Source organism: Notolabrus celidotus, chromosome 13 (genome assembly GCF_009762535.1).
Source record: "Notolabrus celidotus isolate fNotCel1 chromosome 13, fNotCel1.pri, whole genome shotgun sequence".
NCBI lineage: Eukaryota > Metazoa > Chordata > Actinopteri > Labriformes > Labridae > Notolabrus > Notolabrus celidotus.
The window spans coordinates 10,051,139-10,069,429 of record NC_048284.1 but is presented as its reverse complement, the minus strand read 5'-3'; the positions used below and the strand labels follow the sequence as shown (position 1 = coordinate 10,069,429).

The window sequence follows — 18,291 nt, the reverse complement described above, 5'->3', positions numbered from 1 at the left end:
TCATCTCTCTGCGCTGCAGTACTGATACAGAAAATCATTCATCCCTGCAGCCATTAGGCTTCATAACTCTCTAGGCAATGGGAGCTGAGCTGACGGACACCTGAATTACTTGTTTTATGTGATTTTATAATTTTATCTGCCAGACACCTGAATTTCCCCCTTTGGGGATGAATAAAGTACATGCTATGCTATTCTATTCTAAATGTTGTGGTTGCAAGATTTTGGTGACTTCTGTCCAAATCTGTAATGAAAGTGGCTTAATGGAGAATTAGAGGGATAGTTGAAACATCAAACAAATGCAATGACTGTTGGTACAAAATTTTATTGAACGGGTCACAGATCCATCATGAGAACAAAAAAAGTATTTACATACCAAGGTGGAGAGAACAAAACCCTGTACACTACGTTCATTTTTTTAATCAAAGATAAAAGCAATTTATTTATTATTGTACAAAAACGTTTTTTTTTCTTAACCTTTATATACAAAAATCCAAACAAGACAACTTCCTGGTCTCAGCAGAGCAGACTTTCATGAATCTTTTTAACGATCCTCGTCAGCAGGTTCTTGGCTGGACTGAATGATGCCACGATCTCTTCGATCTGTTCAATTCTGTGAATGACAAGAAAATATCAAATGTTATTGTTTGAAGGTGGACAAGACGATTACAGTGCATTCTGTACATACAGTTTTAAAGATCTTTAACATGTCATTTCCCTCCAAAGAGAAACTCACGTTGTGCCTCCGATCATGTTCCTGAAGCTCTGCACTTCAAGGACGCAGAGCTGGTTGGTCAAACGGACGGACAAGATCACCTCGAACTTAGAAAGTGTCTTGAGACTGCTGAAGACGATGTGCACTCTAGAAATGAAAGAAAAGTGAATCTTATAAAAAATATGTTGACCTTCAAATCTGAACCATCTTTTGTAAAATCAATTATAGAGTGGTTTCTTTGTGAGTAACATAGCTCTGAAGGCCTTATTACCTTCTGCTAATAATATGATTCAGTTTCTGTCTTTAAAAAGTTTCATGTTGGGCTAAATATTAGAAGACATGACTATTTTTCATCAGGGAAGAGAACTTACTGAGTGTCCACACAGCTGATGTTGAGAATATTGAGCTTCAGACCCCCCCACATTTTGAGCAGGCGCAGCTCCTCTCCCAGCAGACGACAGCGACTCACAACCAGGCCCACGTCATGGAGCAGCTACACACAAGAGGAGACACAGAACAATTGAATAGATAGTTGGAAAAATGTTGTTTTCACCATGGCAGGAGTGTAATTTCAAGACACCGAAAAATCATCTTCAGTAAAAAAATCTAATCATTGAATTTGGATGTCTGTCTAACATGAGTCTGGTTCTGCTGGAGGTTTCTGCCTGTTAAAGGAAGTTTGTCCTTGTCCAGTGCTCTGCTCATGGTGGATTAAGATGAGATCAGACCGAGTCCTGCCAGTAAGAGGTGACTGGATCTTATCCTGTCTTGATGTTGGGTCTTTGTTAATAATTTTACAGAGTATGGTCTAGACCTGCTGTGTTTGTAAAAGTGTCTTGAGATAACGTTTGTTGGGATTTGGCGCGATGCAAATATGGATTGATCGACTTAAATGAATTAACGATGTAACAATATAAACACACACACTAACCGTTGGAACGTGTCTGCTGGTTGGATATCTCTCCACCCAGGAAGTTTCTCCCTTGATGTACTCAGAGAGCAGTTTTTGAACCAGGCGGGCGTGATCCTGAGACTTCTCATCTGGTTACAAACATGTGTGACAGTCGTTTTTAGAATTAACAGCACAAACAATCTCCCACGTGATCAGAGTCCTTTTAATGAACCTCATTATAGAGAAAGGTCTTATATTAGCAGAGCCTTTAATATGTGATGTCATTAGATAAATAAGTAGATGAAATACAACATTGAATTCAAACAATATTCAAAATATAAACAAGGCACTGCTTTTTGTATTCTCTTACCATCAAGCTGAAGTTTGAACGTGATGTTTGATATTTTCCTCTCAGACTGATTTTCAGCAGCATTTTCTTTAGAAACAAATAGAGAAAGAGAGACATTATTAAAAAGAGAAGTCTGAAACAAAAAGAAGGTGTTTGAGCTTTACTATAAAATAATTAGATAAAATAAGTAAGATGATAGACTTTCACTCTTTGGCTGGTGAGCTATAAGTCTGTACAAAGTTAAGGTGGTATTTGTTTTTGACTGAAAAGTAGGCACTGACATTAAAGGGATATTTCTGTGTTTTGAAGTGAGGTTGTGTGAGTTTTATGTCACTAGTAACTGTAAGAGCCACAACGGATGCCGCTCAGCTCGGCCCTTGTAATGAGAAGCCCCAGGGAGCAACAGCACGCAAGCTAGGCTACAGATTTCAGCAGACGGGGACATTTCTGCCACGTAATATAGCTGATTTTGAAAGACTCTGACCCGAGCACTCATCTTGGTTTAGGTGTATGCTCTACTTGTGTGCAATTTACACACCTGCACCAAATCGCCGTTTCCCCTGTAAACTCCAGCTCATAAAGGTATCCACATGTGTCCGCAGTAAACGGCATGACATCGGCTCAAGATCCCGAGATACCTGACGGTGCATGTGGGTGAACTGCGCACAAGTAGAGCATACACCTAAACCGAGATGAGTGCTCGGGGTCAGAGTCTTTCAAAATTAGTTCATTTCTGTGGCAGAAATAGCCCCGTCTGTTGAAATCTGTAGCCTTGCTTGCGCGCTGTTGCTCCCTGGAGTTTCTCATTACAGGGGCTGAGCTGAGCGGCATCCATTGTGGTTAGTATAATTACTTGTGATTTAAAACTCACACAACCCCACTTAAAAAAAAAAGTATCACTTTAACATGGTTAAAAATTAAGTCAAAGTGAGTGCAGTTTCTTTAAGCAAATACAAAAATCATGTTGGAAACGGTACAGGGCTGTTTGTCGTGTAAAAGCTTATCATTATTATTATTGTTGTTGGTTGAGAATCTTTCCATTACCGTTGGATTTGTCAAACTCCAGCAGCAGGTGGAAGGTCTCGTATAGGAAAGTGTAGACAGTGCAGTTGTCCCTCTTCTCTCCTAGCCTCCATTCATTCAACCTGAGGGAAGAAATGTGCTTCAATGTTATTGTGAGCATGTGGTTTTTGTTGTCATCTAGAGACAACTTAGGAGTGAATCAAAGTAAAAGAACACTTTGAACATTTTCTTATGTGGTTTAAAAGCGACATTAATGAAGTGAAAATGCATTCAAATTAAAAACTGACATGTTCAGTGCGGTGACGCGGCTCTCGAGGTTCTTCGTCTCAGTTTTCAGCCGCGTGAGTTTATTTGAATTCTGCGTTTTCTGCATCTCCAGCTCGGATAATTGTCTGTGAAAGAAACAAAAAATATAAACATGGAGAGAGAACATTCCTTTCTGCATAGAAGCTAACCTTCAACATGACATGGGTGGTGTGTCGGTCCATGCATTCATCATCTAAATGTACCTGTCATTATCTGCCAGAGTCTCAGTGACTTTCTGCAGCTCTGTAAATAAAGAATTTAGATTTAAAAAATCAACATTTATGTTTTTCATTTAAGCACAACATGGTTAATAGTACAAATTCAAACTTTATAACAACTTACCTTCCTGGGTTGATTTCAGACTCGGCCTGTCTTCTGATCCCTTTTGTTCAACTACAGCAAGTTCTAAAGGAAGGAAAATAACAGCTGTTACAACTATTGCCTGTGGCAGCAGACACAGACCCCTCTTTGGTCTATTCTATCCATTTAAATAAAGAAGGTTGCACTGCACCGGCCATACCTGTTTCTAACTCATGAATACAGTCGTCCAAACTTTTTATCATCTCGTCTGCCTCCTCGATCCTTCCTCTCAACTTCTGTTGCTCCTCCTGAAAAAACAAAGAAAACATTTGATTGCCTTCAAAGGTTCTCAAAGAAACCCTTGTGATGTAACTCTGTATTTCTACAGGACAGCTCGTACCAGATTCGCCTGCACAAGTTGCAAGTACAGGATCTCCTTTGTGCCATGTGACTGAACTTTGCTCGTCTTTCTGAAGAAGTTATTTCTTTCTTTTAGTTTCGCACCAAAAGATTTGAGCTGTGGATGAAAAAGGACAGAGGGTTAAGACCATGTGACGTTGATATTCTTCTACTTGGAAGGAACACTTTGCATCAGTTAAACTAAAAGGTAAGTTATGAGTCAACAGAAAATATATATGTTCCCTTTTAGAGTCAACCTTCCCACTTGGCGCTCTAAGCCAGGGGTTCCCAAAGTGTGGGTCGGTGCAAATGGGGGGTCGTGAGATGTCTTCCAGAATGTTTTTTTTTTTACGTTATCTTAAAATATTTATTAATATCATTTATTTTTGTTTATTTACCTGTTTTCTTATGTTGATCTTCCATTTAAGTTTGTACTGTTAATTATTATTGTTTGTGTATTATAATTTTATTGTATGTTTTTTATTTATAAATGTTTTCTCTTTGTTGGTTTTGTATTACTTATATATAATTTGTTAACTTGTGAACAAAGAAATACTGAAAAAAATGAAAAAGAAAGGTTGAATGACAAAAGCTATCTAAAAATAGTTAATTTTACCCATTTATAGTAAACAATATCGACAAAAACAGTAGCTTAACTTGAAATTAAACCGAGAAAATTAATAATAAAATGATAATAATTTATTGATATAGCACTTTTTATTACAGGTAACAAAGTGCTTCACATTGGGCAATAAAAACAAGAAGAAGAGCAAAGCAAAATGGAGCGATAAAAAATAAAATGAAATAAAAACTAAAAAGCATGGAAGTAAATAAAATCACACAATAAAAGCTTTTCTGTTAAAATGTGTCTTGAGTAATGACATAAAACAAGGGACTGACTCTGCAAGTCTCCTCTGGCAGGCTGTTCGAGGATGTAGGAGCCCTGACTGAAAATGCCCTGTCCCCTTTATTTTTCAGTCGGGCCCTTGGAACAGCTAACAGAGCACTGCCAGAGGATCTCAGACTGCGTCCAGGTTTGTAGGGGGATAAAAGCTCAGAGATATATAGAGGGGCAAGTCCATGTTGCGCTTTAAAAGTCAGTAAAGAATCTTAAAATCAATCCTAAAATAGAAAATGTAATGAGTTTTCTGTCTTTCTTTTTGCCAGAAGACTCCTAAGTTTAGAGTTAGTGAACAGTTAATTATCAAAAGCATCAGTAGCAGTAGATTAATTCATAAAGGCACAGGAAACACAGCCAAATGCTCATATAGACAGGCTTATTTTCTGCCGACCCGCTAAATGAAGCCACATGAAAACACTTAGAGGGACAGTGGGGGTCGCTAGTCTTTGGCACCTATATTTTGGGGGTCGTGGGCTGAAAAGTTTGGGAACCCCTGCTCTAAGCATGTCATTTTTACATAGATGTGATGTTGTAAAAGATAAAATAAGTGGTGTTTTTTAAATAAAGTTTTATTTTGATACCTCTTTCTCTGACGCGTTTCTCATTTCTTCCCACAAAGCTCTGTTAACGATCCTCAGAGGCTTGTCCAGGTCCCGCATTCTCACCTTCAACCTGGGAAGAGGATAAAGTTGTGACATCTTAATATTCACAGACAACTTAAACCTCATTTTAAACATCTACATTCAAGTACTTAAAGGCATTTCTTTAACCTTTGTTGTAAATTGAGACTTAAATCATGTGTTTGATAAACAAACTTAAATCTCTTCAGTGACTAATGTACAAAAAAAAGCGTACATACCCTTCCACCTTCTCTGTGAGGTTCAGGACATCTGATTCATACACCATCTGTTTGGGTCGGAAGATGTGCCTATCTTTCAGTACATCCATGGGGGTGCAATCGGTGTCTGACATAAGCTGTAAAACAAAATAAAAAGTTGCATCACTACATTTGTTTTTTTCAAGGACTTCAATTGTTATATCATTATTCAATAAAGATCAACCTACTCTGCCAGGATTGACACTTTGCCGAGGATTGTGGATGACAAAGTCTATGTTGAAGAGTTTAAAGAACTCTGACACTGTTATGGAGCCGTCATCAAATTTCTGAAAACAAAACATTGAAAGGAGTAAATAACTGGCATAAAATAAGGAAGATTACTCAATTTTAAAAATATACTCTCAAAATATGCTTACCCGCTGTATATCACTGGCATATTCTTCAAGCTGGGATTCAAACAGACTTTGTTTGAAAGCTAAAAAAGAAAAATGTGTGAAAGATGGAGAAATGCACAATTAAATCAGAGAAGATCCCAAATTGTGAGTTGTAATGAAAGTAAACAGCAATTTGTGATAGAAGACGACTTACTTGATTCAGATGTAGCGTCACATCTGCCGCCTGTGTGACTGATGTTGGAGCAATCTTTGTTCCGTGTAGTCATACTTGAAGCTGTGGTGATGGTACCGTCACACTCTGAAGCCACATCTCCATCTACAGGAGACTGAAATCCCTGGCAACAAATAAAGAGAAGGGGGGGGTCAGTGATGATGAATGAGGAACACATTTCTCTGTAAAGATGTTTCAAATAAAAGCCTCCAAGGAACAGAAAGTTAGCTGGTTCAAAGACTGCAAAAAGGGAAACTACTGGAAACATTGTCAAGAGGAAACCATAGACTGTATAAAATATGGACGTAGTATCCGTGACCTCACCCATCTGTTTCTGAAGCGCTGTTTCAAGGAAAATCGGCGGTGGAAGCCATCTTGCCGCTCTTGAGCAATTGTGACATAAAGAGGTGGGCTTTGAGCCTCCTCGCCAACAGCTACAGTGTTCCTGCCTGTCAATGAAGTCAGCTGTGCCTCTCATTGGAAGACTTGTAATCTCAATATCTTATATCTGTATCTATCGTACAGTGTGAGCCGATCGAGAAATGAGCTATCCAGACTACACTCGTCTTTTGTACCAGGCTGTAAACATGTTTATTTCTGCTGTAAAGATATGCTTTTTTTGAATTGGTGTGTATGTGGTTTCTGGTACTTCCGGAGCCAGCCTCAAGTGGATCCTCGATGAACTGCAGTTTTTAGCACTTCCGCATTGGACTCATACTTTTAGACTGGAGGTTGCCACTTGGAGGAAACTAAAGCTCCAGTGAAAAGTAGTTAGCTGGTTATACTGAGGGGGGGTGATTTTTTTTCTAACATGATGGTTCAGAAGATATTAAGATTATGAGTTTTTGCCCAAATAAGGACATGGCTGACTTGACTGACTTGACGGGAACACATAGCTGTTGACTAGGAGGCTCAAACTCTGCCTCTTTTCGTCACACTGCCTGGTTGAGTTCCCCATTTCCAATATAGCTGCCGCCGCCGATCAGCTTCAAAACAGCGCTCACGAACAGATGGGTGACGTCACGGATACTGCGTCCATTATTTATAAAGTCTATGGAAAAGACCCTGACTACTATTTAGGCCGTAATAGTATTCTTAATTTGACCTACCATTTTAATGCCATCAGTCATCTCAGTGGATGCTCTTATCCTCTTCTCATTCTCCCCCATATTATTTTCCTCCACTGGTAAAGGCCTCTTCTTTCCGTTGACAGCACTTATAAAGTCCTGTTCAAAGACATCATCCTGTAAAGGCTCCTCCAGGTTGAACTTCTGAGAAGGACTGAGTTGTTTGTTGGTTTTCTGAGGAGTCCTCGAGTCAATGGTTTCTGACATGTCTTCATAGCTATCAAGCTCTTCATCATTGATATCACTCACGTCAGCGTCAAAGTTGTTGAGTTGATTGGTAACACTCAAAGTCATTGTTCTTGTATGCTCTCCAACAGGATTCATCTTCTTTTGATCGTCTGGTTTGGTTCTTTGAGGGAGTTTTGCCTTAAAGCTTCCGACTGAGAGTCTTGAGATGAGTTGTTTAGTCTTCAAGTTGAAAGGAGTTGTAGTGATGGTAGAGGTTTGCTCTTGTGTATTTTCATTCAGGTTTGCCAAACCAGTTTCAAGTTCAGCCTCCACTACAGGTAAAGTTTTGGTTCTCTCTTTCTGACTTTGGTCCATATTGTTTTCCGACTCAGGCAAAGGTGCAGTGCAGCTGTCCATGGCTACAGTATCAGGAGCTGTATTAATCAGATGGCTCAGACGTCTCATTTTGGAGTGCAGATCAGCCAAACTCATTCGTCGAGACTTTCGTGAAGGTGCTGCATCCACATCATGGTCAACAGCAGCAGGTGAACTCTCTTTTTTAGATAAGGAGCCAGCTTGAAGTCTCGGTTCAGACTCTTTCCATGTGTCACTTTCATTTGAGTCAACAGAATCTGGACGGTTTGTGATTGTATTGCCTTTAGAGATGGATGATCCTGGTGCTTCATTGGTCTGTGATGTCATCTCTGTTTTCCCAAAATGGTCAGAATTGGGGTTCATGTCCTGTGTGGATGTGAGAACTTGAGGGTATTCATCTGTACATGTCTCCCTTAGAATTTGGCCTGTTTGAGCCTCTGTGAGATCCATAGTTACATCATCCTCTGTCATTGTTTTATTGACTGGTTTCTCTGCGACAACTGAAACAAAAGCTGCTGTTTCTAATGTAGGTTGGTCTTGGAAACCATTTGGGTCAACAGTTTCTTGACAGGATACATTGGTGACGCCAGAATTAATGAAGAGGCCACTTCTTTTAGGCAGGACATTTTTAAATCCTGGATCCAAGGTACGGGCTGTTAATGATCTGTTCTTACGCTGATGACATGGCTCAGTTTCCATCCTCTTCCCGGTTAAGGGAAAATCATCTTTGTCCTGGGTGGATAAAATATTGGATTCTTGAAGTGAAAGAACTGAATCTGACTCTGAATTTCTTGCAATATTTACAGTGAGACATTGGGTTACATCCATGGCTGCATCGTTTGCAGAGAACCTCGGGGTTTTCTCTCCACAAGAAGCCAAAACATCCGCAGTTTTGTGTGGCTGTGGGTCAAAATTGGTCGCAATATTTACAGTGTGACTCTTTGTGACATCCATAGCTGCATCATTTGCAGTGAACCTCATTGTGTTCTCTCCACAAGTAGGCAAAAGGTCCAGGTCATCTTGTAGTTGTGGTTTCAAGTTAGCTGCAATGTTTACAGTGTGGCTTCTTGTTTCATCCATAGCTGCATCATTTGCAGAAAACCTCAGTGTTTTCTCCCCACAAGCAGGCAATCCGTCCACCATTTGGTGTGACTGTGGTTTAAAGTTGGCAGCAATGTTTACGGTGAGGCTTTTTGTCATGTCCATAGCTGCATCATCTGCAGTGAACCTCTTTGTCTTCTCGCCACAGGCCAGTAAATAGTCCTCACTTTGGTGTGGTTGTTGGACAAAGTTAGTTGCGATGTTTACAGTGTGGCTTCTTGTTTCATCCATAGCTGCATCATTTGCAGAAAACCTCAGTGTTTTCTCCCCACAAGCAGGCAATCCGTCCACCATTTGGTGTGACTGTGGTTTGAAATTGGCCGCAATGTTTACGGTGAGGCTTCTTGTTATATCCATAGCTGCATCATCTGCAGTAAACCTCATGGTCTTCTCTCCACATGCTGGTAAAGAGTCCTCACTTTGGTGTGGTTGTCGGATGAAGTTAGTTGCAATGTTCACAGTGTGGCTTCTTGTCACATCCATAGCCGCATCGTCGGCAGTGAACCGTAGTGTCTTCTCTCCGCAGTCATCTTCTGAATCAAACTTGACCTGTAGGAGATGTTATGACAAATTATGGAATTATGACATTTTTCTAATGAAGCAAATTTTGAATTATATTTACAACTAGGGTTACAAAGGGGTGGAAAAATTCCTGTAAATTTCCATTGGAAGTTAAGCTGGGGAATTTTGGAAATATTCCAAATTGGAAACGTTCCATGGGAATTTATGGGAATTATTGGGATTTAACTGGGAATGGAGGGTATTTTAATGGAAAGGTATCATATCCAAGCATAATATTTGTTTTGTTATAAGCAGAAATCCATCCAAAATAGAAATCATCTGTGCATGTGATGGAGGAATGCACAGTGCATGTAGGGGACGTGGTCTCAATAGCCCTGCAGTAAGCAGTGTGATATGTGCATGTGATTGAGGAATAGCATAGATATTCAACTGTACTTGCATGAAATCTGGTTATTTTAGTCAGGATTACGCTAAAATATATTTTACCCAACTATATTTAAGTTCCCTATTAAGAGCTAACCTTCAATTTAGTAAATTCCTGTTTATTCCTGTTAGTTCCCATGGAAAGTTTCCAACTTTGAAAATTCCTGGAATTTTGCAACCCTATTTACAACTATTCATTGTGCCACTTCAATAACCCTAAAAAAAAGGTTTCCCTCCCTTTAAGAAAAGATGATATTACAAGCACTGTTCAAAATTTTAATCATTTAAAAAAGTTGAGAATCAACACTACTTGTGGGTAGTGTCTAGTCTGCTAGATTCTACAATGTTCAGTATTCATCAGATCTTTGCTGCAGAAAAGCCTGATGAAAGCTACAGGTATCATTAGGATAACTGTACAGCTATAGACAAATATAACACACACAAAAAAAGTTTACAACTGGAATTATATTTCTAAATGTGCCTTCAGTAGTGGGTTTCTCTTTAAGCAACCTGCCCATTTACATACATTGAGAAAATGCATACCCACAAAAATATTCATGAATAAGAGCAGCATAACATTTTAGATATCAGTGTTCAGGGCGAGCAGGCTGTATATTGATTTTTCAGAGACAGTTATGTGAAACATTAGCAAGGTGTTAAACTCACCTGTTGCCTTTGTGGCTTTGTCCTCAAAGAAGCCGTCAATGAAGTGTCCAAACCTAGATATAGATATAGCAAATAGGTAAGAAGCTATTTAAAAATAAAGATCATTGAAAAGTTAGACTGAATGAATGCTCTGTTTATTTATTACTATTTTCTGTTGCCTTGTTAGACATAGGAGGAAAAACGTAAGTAATAAATAATAATACTAAATAAATGTCCTTACTTTTTCGTCCCAATGATCCTCCGCTGTGCAGCAGCTGTGACTTCATCCCTTCTTTTTTCTGAGGAGAAGCATCTGTACCTGGCATTTCAAAAATGCGGCCTGTTTGAGCTTCGGTCATGTCCATGCTAACATCAACGTCTCCTTCTTCATTCATTTTCATGCTTGTATTGTTTCCAGGCAGGTCGGATGGAGCTGAATCCAAAACATCATTCCTGGCAATATTTACAGTCAGGCATTGTGTCATATCCATAGCTGCATCATTTGCAGTGAACCTCACTGTTGTCTCTCCACGAGGGGGTAACACGCCTGTATGTTGGAGCGACTGCAGTTCCAGTTCAGCTGCGATGTTCACAGTATGACTTTGTGTCATATCCATAGCTGCATCATTTGCAGTGAACCTCACGGTCTGCTCCCCAAAAGCAGGAAAGCAGTCCAAATTTGGTTTGGCCGCAGTTCTACTCCTCGGACAATGTTTACTGTGTGGCTTCTTGTCTCGTCCATACATCCATCATCTGCAGAAAACCTCACGGTTCTCTCTCTTTGGTCTTCTTCAGAGTCAAATTTGACCTTTGGAAAGGAAATGTTATTAGATTTAGCTTTTTAATTTCAATAAGGTTTTACTAAATTGGAGTTACCAAACAATTAAAGGCATTTTAAAGTAGGAAATACATGGAATGAAAACAACTTGAGAAATGTTTGTCAGCTGAATCAATATGTTACATTGCAGTGCGGGCTAAATACAGCTCCAAGTATTTGAAATAATTGATATTGTGGTATGCAATGTAAAGAATATGAATTATTAATCAAGCAAAAGTATGAATCTGTTAATAAAAATAGTGAATTATTAAGCTCACCTGATTTCCTTGAACCTTTGTCCTTAAAGATGACTTCAAAGAAGTGTCTGTTCCTAATGTAGAGGGAATCAAATATGAAATTATAAACACCTGATTCAAATGGTGTTAGAGTCTATAGATGAAAGTTTTTGAAAGACTTCATGTTTTCCATACCTGCATATTTAGATGATCCCCGACCTTTACTGTTCTTCAGTCCTGAGGTCATCTCTGCACTCTTCAGACTGTCACTGTTTGGGTTCATATCTTTAGTGGGGAAAAGATACTGAAAAGGGTCATCTGAGCCAGGAGGACCAGTCATGCTAACATCATTTTCAGGACCTCTTTTAAAAGCTTCTCCAAAGCTCTTGGGAGTTGCTGCAGTGGGAGGAATCCCTGTGGCATTTGCAGGATTATCACCTGGGCCGTTTGATTTGGAGAGACTAGCAAGGAAGTTCTTAAATCCCACATCCACACCATTTGTTGACGAGCCCTCGGTTTTCCTCTTGCACTGAGATAAAGCATTGTCTGTTTTTCTACCTGTCTGTAGGGTGTCTGAGGTTCTATCTGGAGGGGGAAATGAACCACTGGCAATGTTTATAGTGTGACTCTGCGTCATGTCCATGAAGTCATCACCTGCAGTGAACCTTATTGTTTTATCTCTGTATTCATCTTTTGTGTCAAGGTTGGCCTGAGAGAGAAAAAAAAAAAGGTAAACTCAGTCACAATGGATAAAAATGTATCTTTGTGTGCTAACTTAAGCTCATATCTAAAAGAGACATTATTTATGATACATCTCAAACCCTCCATGCAGTTTCCTTACAGTTTTTCTCAGGTTCTGTGCTACATTTCTCAGATCAGAATTGAAATTCTCAAAACTACTTGTTCAATCTTCACATCATTGCATCACTTGTGCACTTCAAAAAAGCAGTTTCTCATTTCTTTGAACAAGTTGCAAATGCTTTGGTACATCCATGCAAATGATTGTGTACAATTGGCTGCTGTTTCCTACATTATCAATTGCTAATGTCATCTTGATTAAAATGTATTATAATGGGTCTCTGTTGAATAGTCTCAACCTCCACAACATTTAGGCATTAGTTCATCGCATAAGTCTTCACATGCAAAATGGTTGAACATGTTGTCAGAATATGTCAGTCATATTTCTGTACATGTCCATTCGACTTTTTTTCTTAATCTGTCCTGAATTGGTAAATTTCTCCAAGGTGAATCTTGACTTTCTCTAACGAAGGGAAATGTGTGAAGCATTAGATCAACCAATGATCAACCAGTTTCCTGACATGGCTCAAAGGTGCATCTCATGATCTCATTTACAATAACTGTCATCAAAACTTTAGCCATAGTTTACACCAGGATGTCCCTCCAGAGTACACTGTTATATTGACAACATGACTAAGCAGTTTGACTGTCTTATCCACACACAATGATACAAGGACTTGTCACTCTGATGGCACTGACATGTTCATTGACACAGATATTTACTTTTGAGAGATGAACTAAGGATTTTGAGCAAGATACTGGCTTTTGCAGGCAATCCATGGTGTTTTGCTATTTGTACAAATAGTTTTGAGAAGTGCACTTACTGTTTTGCAAATGCCGAGGATGATTAGAGAAATGTACCAAAGCGACTGAGAAAACCTGTACTGTCAGTATGAAGGATTGTCTCATAGGACATGTGCTCAGATAGTAGAGCAAACCTATTCTAAAACTCACCCGGTGTCCTGGAAGAGAAGCACGCAAAGGAGGATTTCGTAGGGATGTCATTTCTAAAATTGGAAATTGAATAGTTAGAAAATGAATTTCAAATTGTAATCATTCATAAGTTACCATTCTCCCTGAAACACACAACACTAAATTACGACAAAGTCAAATATTTGGACCATAACTTGATCATCAGAGCTTTTAATACCTTTGGATACGTTGGATGATGACAGCGTTTTCCTGCTCTGCTGCTGTTTGTTCTTCTCTGCTGTCCGGGACACTTTACCATCAAGTTGGGAGTACATTTCTTGTGAGGGAAAAAGACACTGAAAGGGATCATCATCATCATCGTCAGTGAAAGCCTGAATGCGGCCTGTCTGAGCTTCTGTCATATCCATGCTCGCATCGTCCTCTGGGAAGAGTGCAATCGACTCATTTATGGTCTTCTCAAACACAGCTGGAACAGAAGGAGCCTGATTTTCTTTATCTACATCAGCTTGTTGTGTTTTACGCTGGGAAAGGGAGTTGTTTGTTTCTCCAGAAGATGCTCCAGCAGGAAGCGTTGATCTGGCAATGGCAGGGTTAACATTAGGGCGACTTGGTTTGGAGAGACCAGCGAGGAAGCTTGCAAATTCAGAATCCAGAGAAGGCACGGATGAGGCTGTGTTTTTCTTCTCTGCTCTTAAATCCATGGTCCCACTGGTGGGTAGGGATGCTGATCCACTCTGTGTGTTTACGGTCTTATCCATGGATCTGTCATCTGGAGTGAACATCACCATTTTCTCTCCTCCAGTGGGTAAAATATGGTAGTTTTGCATGGAAATATCTGCAACCACATCTGCATCATTGGCGATGTTTATTGTGTGACTGTGGGTCATGTCCATGAATGCATCGTCTGTAGAAAACATCACCGTTTTCTCCCCAAAATTAACCCCAGCATCAGGGATGACCTGTTGAGAGTAAGCAGCTTTACGTTATAATGATCAGTCTGTACGTAAAAGTTCAAACGAAAAATTATCGTGAACATTATCAAGAGCCATGACAACATTTTGATTAATAGAATTAGAACAAACTGTTAAAACTTAATGACGAATGGTTTATAAACAATACAGTGACAGAACAGCAGAGATCCTTACCATATCCCTTTGTTGAAAAGTATGCAGAGGAGCTTTCAACAGGGTTTCCATTCCTGAATTCAAAGACTTGAAGTTAATGAGTTTTCTTTTAACAGACTATGACAGCACTTTTCAGAATGATGGAAAGTAAAAACAGAAAAATATAAATATTCTAACCCTACCGGTAATTTGTTGAATCCCATTTTCTGTGACTGCAAACTGGACCCTTTTATAGAAAAACAACTTATATTAAGACAATAAAAAAAAAGCTGTACTAGCTTGATGAGACCGTAGGTTTGAGATCATCATGTAAAATACAGCTGATTAGGTTGAGTTTGAAAATCACCTTACCTGTTTTGTGAGTCTGCTGCTGCTGTTGAATAAAACAGGGAAATTACAAAGCTGCTTACAAAAATATATAAAAACATACACCTACACATGCATTATTATTATATACTCACTTGCTGTCATTAACTCCTGTAAAGGACTTCGAGCAGGCGAGACATTTTTAGCATCCCTGTGAAAATAAAATAAAGGTTAGATTGAAAAGTCAGCCTCCTTGAGGAAAAATAAGTCTGGCTTTTTTTTTTGTTTAGTCTCTCACTTTGAAAACAGAAGAACATCGTTGGCAGGGGCAAAACTGACTCTTCTAGAGTTCCTCTTTTCCACTGGTTTGGCACACTCCACCTTTGTGAAATACAAAAACATAAAAGCATTAAAAATCCTACAATTAATGAAATGTATTCCTATTACTCATTTCATTCTTTTTTATTTTAAATTTATATAGCACCTTTCATACATTCAAGGACGCAGCCCAAAGGGATTCACAAAAGAACAGAGACAGAGAACAACAGCAATATTCAAAAGTGGAAAAATCAGAGAATCATCAGAAAAATTAAATAAAACAAAACAAAGATAATTACAATAAAATCAATATAATAAAATCAGATAAATACCGAAATAATAAATATAAAATTATATAATAATATATAATAAAATAAAATAAATAAAAATGATGCTAAAACAATGGCCACAATGGTAACAATGCAGTCCAGAGCTAAAAGGAAATTACTCCTCATTAAAATCCCAATGAAAAAAGGTAAGTCTTTAGTCAACTTTTAAAAACATCCAGAAAGCACACAGTCTCTTCAGTACAACTCAAAACTTTAAAAATATAATAATGCTCGAGTGTCACTTTTCCCCAGTTCCTAGTTTGACATTGAAACACTTCTGTTAAAAATATTAAACAAGGCAATTTATTTACCACATTTTCCTTTTGCTCTGGTTCAGGTACTATGATTGACTTCCGTGGTGCCTTTAAAATCTGAAAACGACAAGCAGCAGACAATGTGGCTCAGCCAATAGTTGCTCCAACATAAAAGCAAAACATAGCGTGAACTTTGTCCATAAGATAAATTGTAATACTGACCGAAGAAATGCGCCGTTTGAAGGGTCCGCTGCTCCCCCTGGAACAGAGCAGATGAGACACATTAATATTTCATACACTGCAAATACATTATTGTCCTGATATGAATACATGGTGCAGCCAGGTCTAAAGTAAACTAATGCTTCATGCACAGAGCACACATGACTAGTTTCCCTTAATATAATAATCTTTATTTATAGAGCACTCATCAAAATATATGTTACAAAGTGCTTTACAATGCCTCAAAGGACATGTGCAAAATAAAGGACATTTTAAAAGACCATACACTAAGTGCAAGTGTCATTACTATTAACCCACCTGTTATCATTGGGGTCAATTAGACCCCATTCAATGTTTAACATCTCTAAAATATGGTTAACGTATTTTTTGCTTCATATTTCATGACTTTTCCTAATTCAAAGGGGACAACTTTGAAAATTAATATGACGATATGTTCCAATTGTCATCACACATTTTATACGCATCTGTGTTCCTTGGGGTGAATTGGACCCCTGGCTGTTTTAGTTGTTTAAAACATAAAGAAATGTCTACTTTTTAGACATAATTGTTTTTTGTTTTTTTTGGATGATACTGAGGTCCCTATAACATACAATTTTATTATCTAGAAAAACCTCCCTCTGCTTTAGGGCCCTAACCTGACATCACCATACCTGTCGTACTGTGAGAACTTCTAAGAGGTCAAACAACACAGGACAGGGGGGAAATGTCTTTCACATGAGAACAATACATGTCCTTCGGACCGAGTTTGTACTGATGCCTTCAGCTCGCCGTGTTATGCACCCGTGAGAAGAACTAATCGGTATTCAAAGTCTTTTATCCCTTCTGCTATCAGGCTTTTAAACTCAGACGGCAGTCTTTTAGTCATTCAAAATAACATTGGTATGACAAGAGATTATATTGTCTTTTAATCGTTGTCGTATTTTACTGTTATTTATTTATTACATTAACTTATGCTGTCCTCCACAGACCCTCTGGCCCCATGTACAGACCCGGTGCCTGACTTGTAGCATGTATATATGATGGATATGTTGTAGATATTAAATGTTGTATGGTTGTTGTATGGTAAGCTATAAATGAATTGCCCTTCTTGGGATCAATAAAGTTGTCTGAATCTGAATCTGAACATTGATATTTGCTCTACTGTGGGGTGGGAAATATTGTCCTGTGAAGACATTGATGATTCACACAACACAGTGGTGGAGCTTACATATAGAAGAATACACAGCTCAGTAAAATTAGAGGATAAAAGGAGGGTTAAAAGAACATTAAATCATAAAGAATAAAAATGACATATGACATAATATTAACTTACTCATTCTTGAAAGGATCCAAAGGCTCCATTATTTAAAACTACAAGGAAATGAAAACAATGCTGAAAACAAATGACAGATCCTGCAGCATGTATACAATACATATTCACAAGGCATGTCCTAACTCTGACAATAATGCAATAATTAGCATGAGCCTTTACAAATATATAACATTTACTGTCATCTTCTGCTACAACATTGCATTAATAATAGCTAAAACGCTTGAGTGTGAAGGAGGTAACAGGTCAGATGCACACAATTCAATTTCTAGAGGGATAACTATATTTTTTATGAAAGTTTTTTGTAATGTTTGTGCAGCGTCAAAATGAAACTACCTGACTGGCCTAACAATAAACTGCGTCTACGATTCAGGCCGTTTCTGAAGCTCAACTATATGTAGATACGAATTTATTTTGTCAACAAACTTACACAAAACAAAACATTTAGCTTGAAATGTTAATAATCACTGAAGCCAGGGGACAATCTCATGGTTACTGATCATGCGAACAGGAAAATTAACATTTCACCAAGAGCAGCTTTTTAACGTCACATCTATGTTCGCCTGCAAGACGATGAATACAAGAACTGGGCACAAAAGACACATGAGGAAACATACCGTGCAGTGGTAATGAGTGAATTCCTACCGTTTTTTTAAAATTAGTTATAACTTGTAGTAATAGTTTGAATAGTTTTCATATCTCTTGTTTTCCTAGCTCGACGTGTAAGACTACAAACGGCAGCTAACGTCAACGAGCATCGCTGCTAACGTTTTGAGTTTTGAATTTGGCCGCCTTCACGCATGCGCAGTGCAGCCAAGCCTTTAGGGTGCGACGGGTGCGACTCTTTTAGGTTTATTTGCTTATCTCAGTTAGAAGTAAAATTCGAAACATTTCTAAAGATGATTTATACCTCACTTGGCATCTATTTGCCAAGAAAAAC

General features: G+C 38.5%; 1 protein-coding gene across 3 annotated transcripts; it reads right to left on the bottom strand.

The window, feature by feature from the left end:
- Positions 1–302: 302 nt before the first annotated feature.
- On the bottom strand, positions 303–18,167 carry knl1 (kinetochore scaffold 1). 3 transcript variants are annotated; one of them, XM_034699782.1, is made up of 33 exons: positions 17,969–18,134; positions 17,355–17,392; positions 16,025–16,061; positions 15,860–15,919; positions 15,200–15,282; positions 15,057–15,112; positions 14,947–14,968; positions 14,778–14,821; positions 14,617–14,669; positions 13,689–14,430; positions 13,493–13,545; positions 11,936–12,449; positions 11,783–11,835; positions 10,929–11,495; positions 10,709–10,761; positions 9,299–9,646; positions 7,436–9,046; positions 6,309–6,450; positions 6,137–6,195; positions 5,948–6,046; positions 5,742–5,857; positions 5,464–5,554; positions 3,983–4,099; positions 3,803–3,890; positions 3,625–3,687; positions 3,486–3,525; positions 3,264–3,368; positions 2,998–3,098; positions 1,975–2,040; positions 1,644–1,753; positions 1,084–1,205; positions 734–859; positions 303–610 (listed from the first exon to the last, which is right to left on the bottom strand). In XM_034699782.1, the coding sequence occupies exons 14-33, from the start codon at positions 11,431–11,433 to the stop codon at positions 514–516; spliced, it is 4,059 nt and encodes a 1,352-aa protein (XP_034555673.1). In that variant the 5' UTR covers positions 11,434–11,495; positions 11,783–11,835; positions 11,936–12,449; positions 13,493–13,545; positions 13,689–14,430; positions 14,617–14,669; positions 14,778–14,821; positions 14,947–14,968; positions 15,057–15,112; positions 15,200–15,282; positions 15,860–15,919; positions 16,025–16,061; positions 17,355–17,392; positions 17,969–18,134; the 3' UTR covers positions 303–513. The 3 variants fall into 3 exon arrangements, with proteins under 3 accessions (XP_034555673.1, XP_034555672.1, XP_034555671.1); XM_034699781.1 differs by having other exon boundaries at positions 7,436–9,646; positions 17,997–18,167; XM_034699780.1 differs by having other exon boundaries at positions 7,436–9,646.
- Positions 18,168–18,291: the final 124 nt, after the last annotated feature.

What these genes read in the sequence shown, in the direction of transcription:
- knl1 (XM_034699781.1), bottom strand. Translation starts at nt 11,433, where the DNA reads ATGTATGGACGAGACAAGAAGCCACACAGTAAACATTGTCCGAGGAGT. An exon ending in ATGCCAGTGATATACAGCGG is followed by an intron (nt 6,047 to 6,136) that starts GTAAGCATATTT and finishes TTTTGTTTTCAG; the next exon opens with AAATTTGATGACGGCTCCAT. An exon ending in GGAGTTTGACAAATCCAACG is followed by an intron (nt 2,041 to 2,997) that starts GTAATGGAAAGA and finishes TTGTTTCTAAAG; the next exon opens with AAAATGCTGCTGAAAATCAG.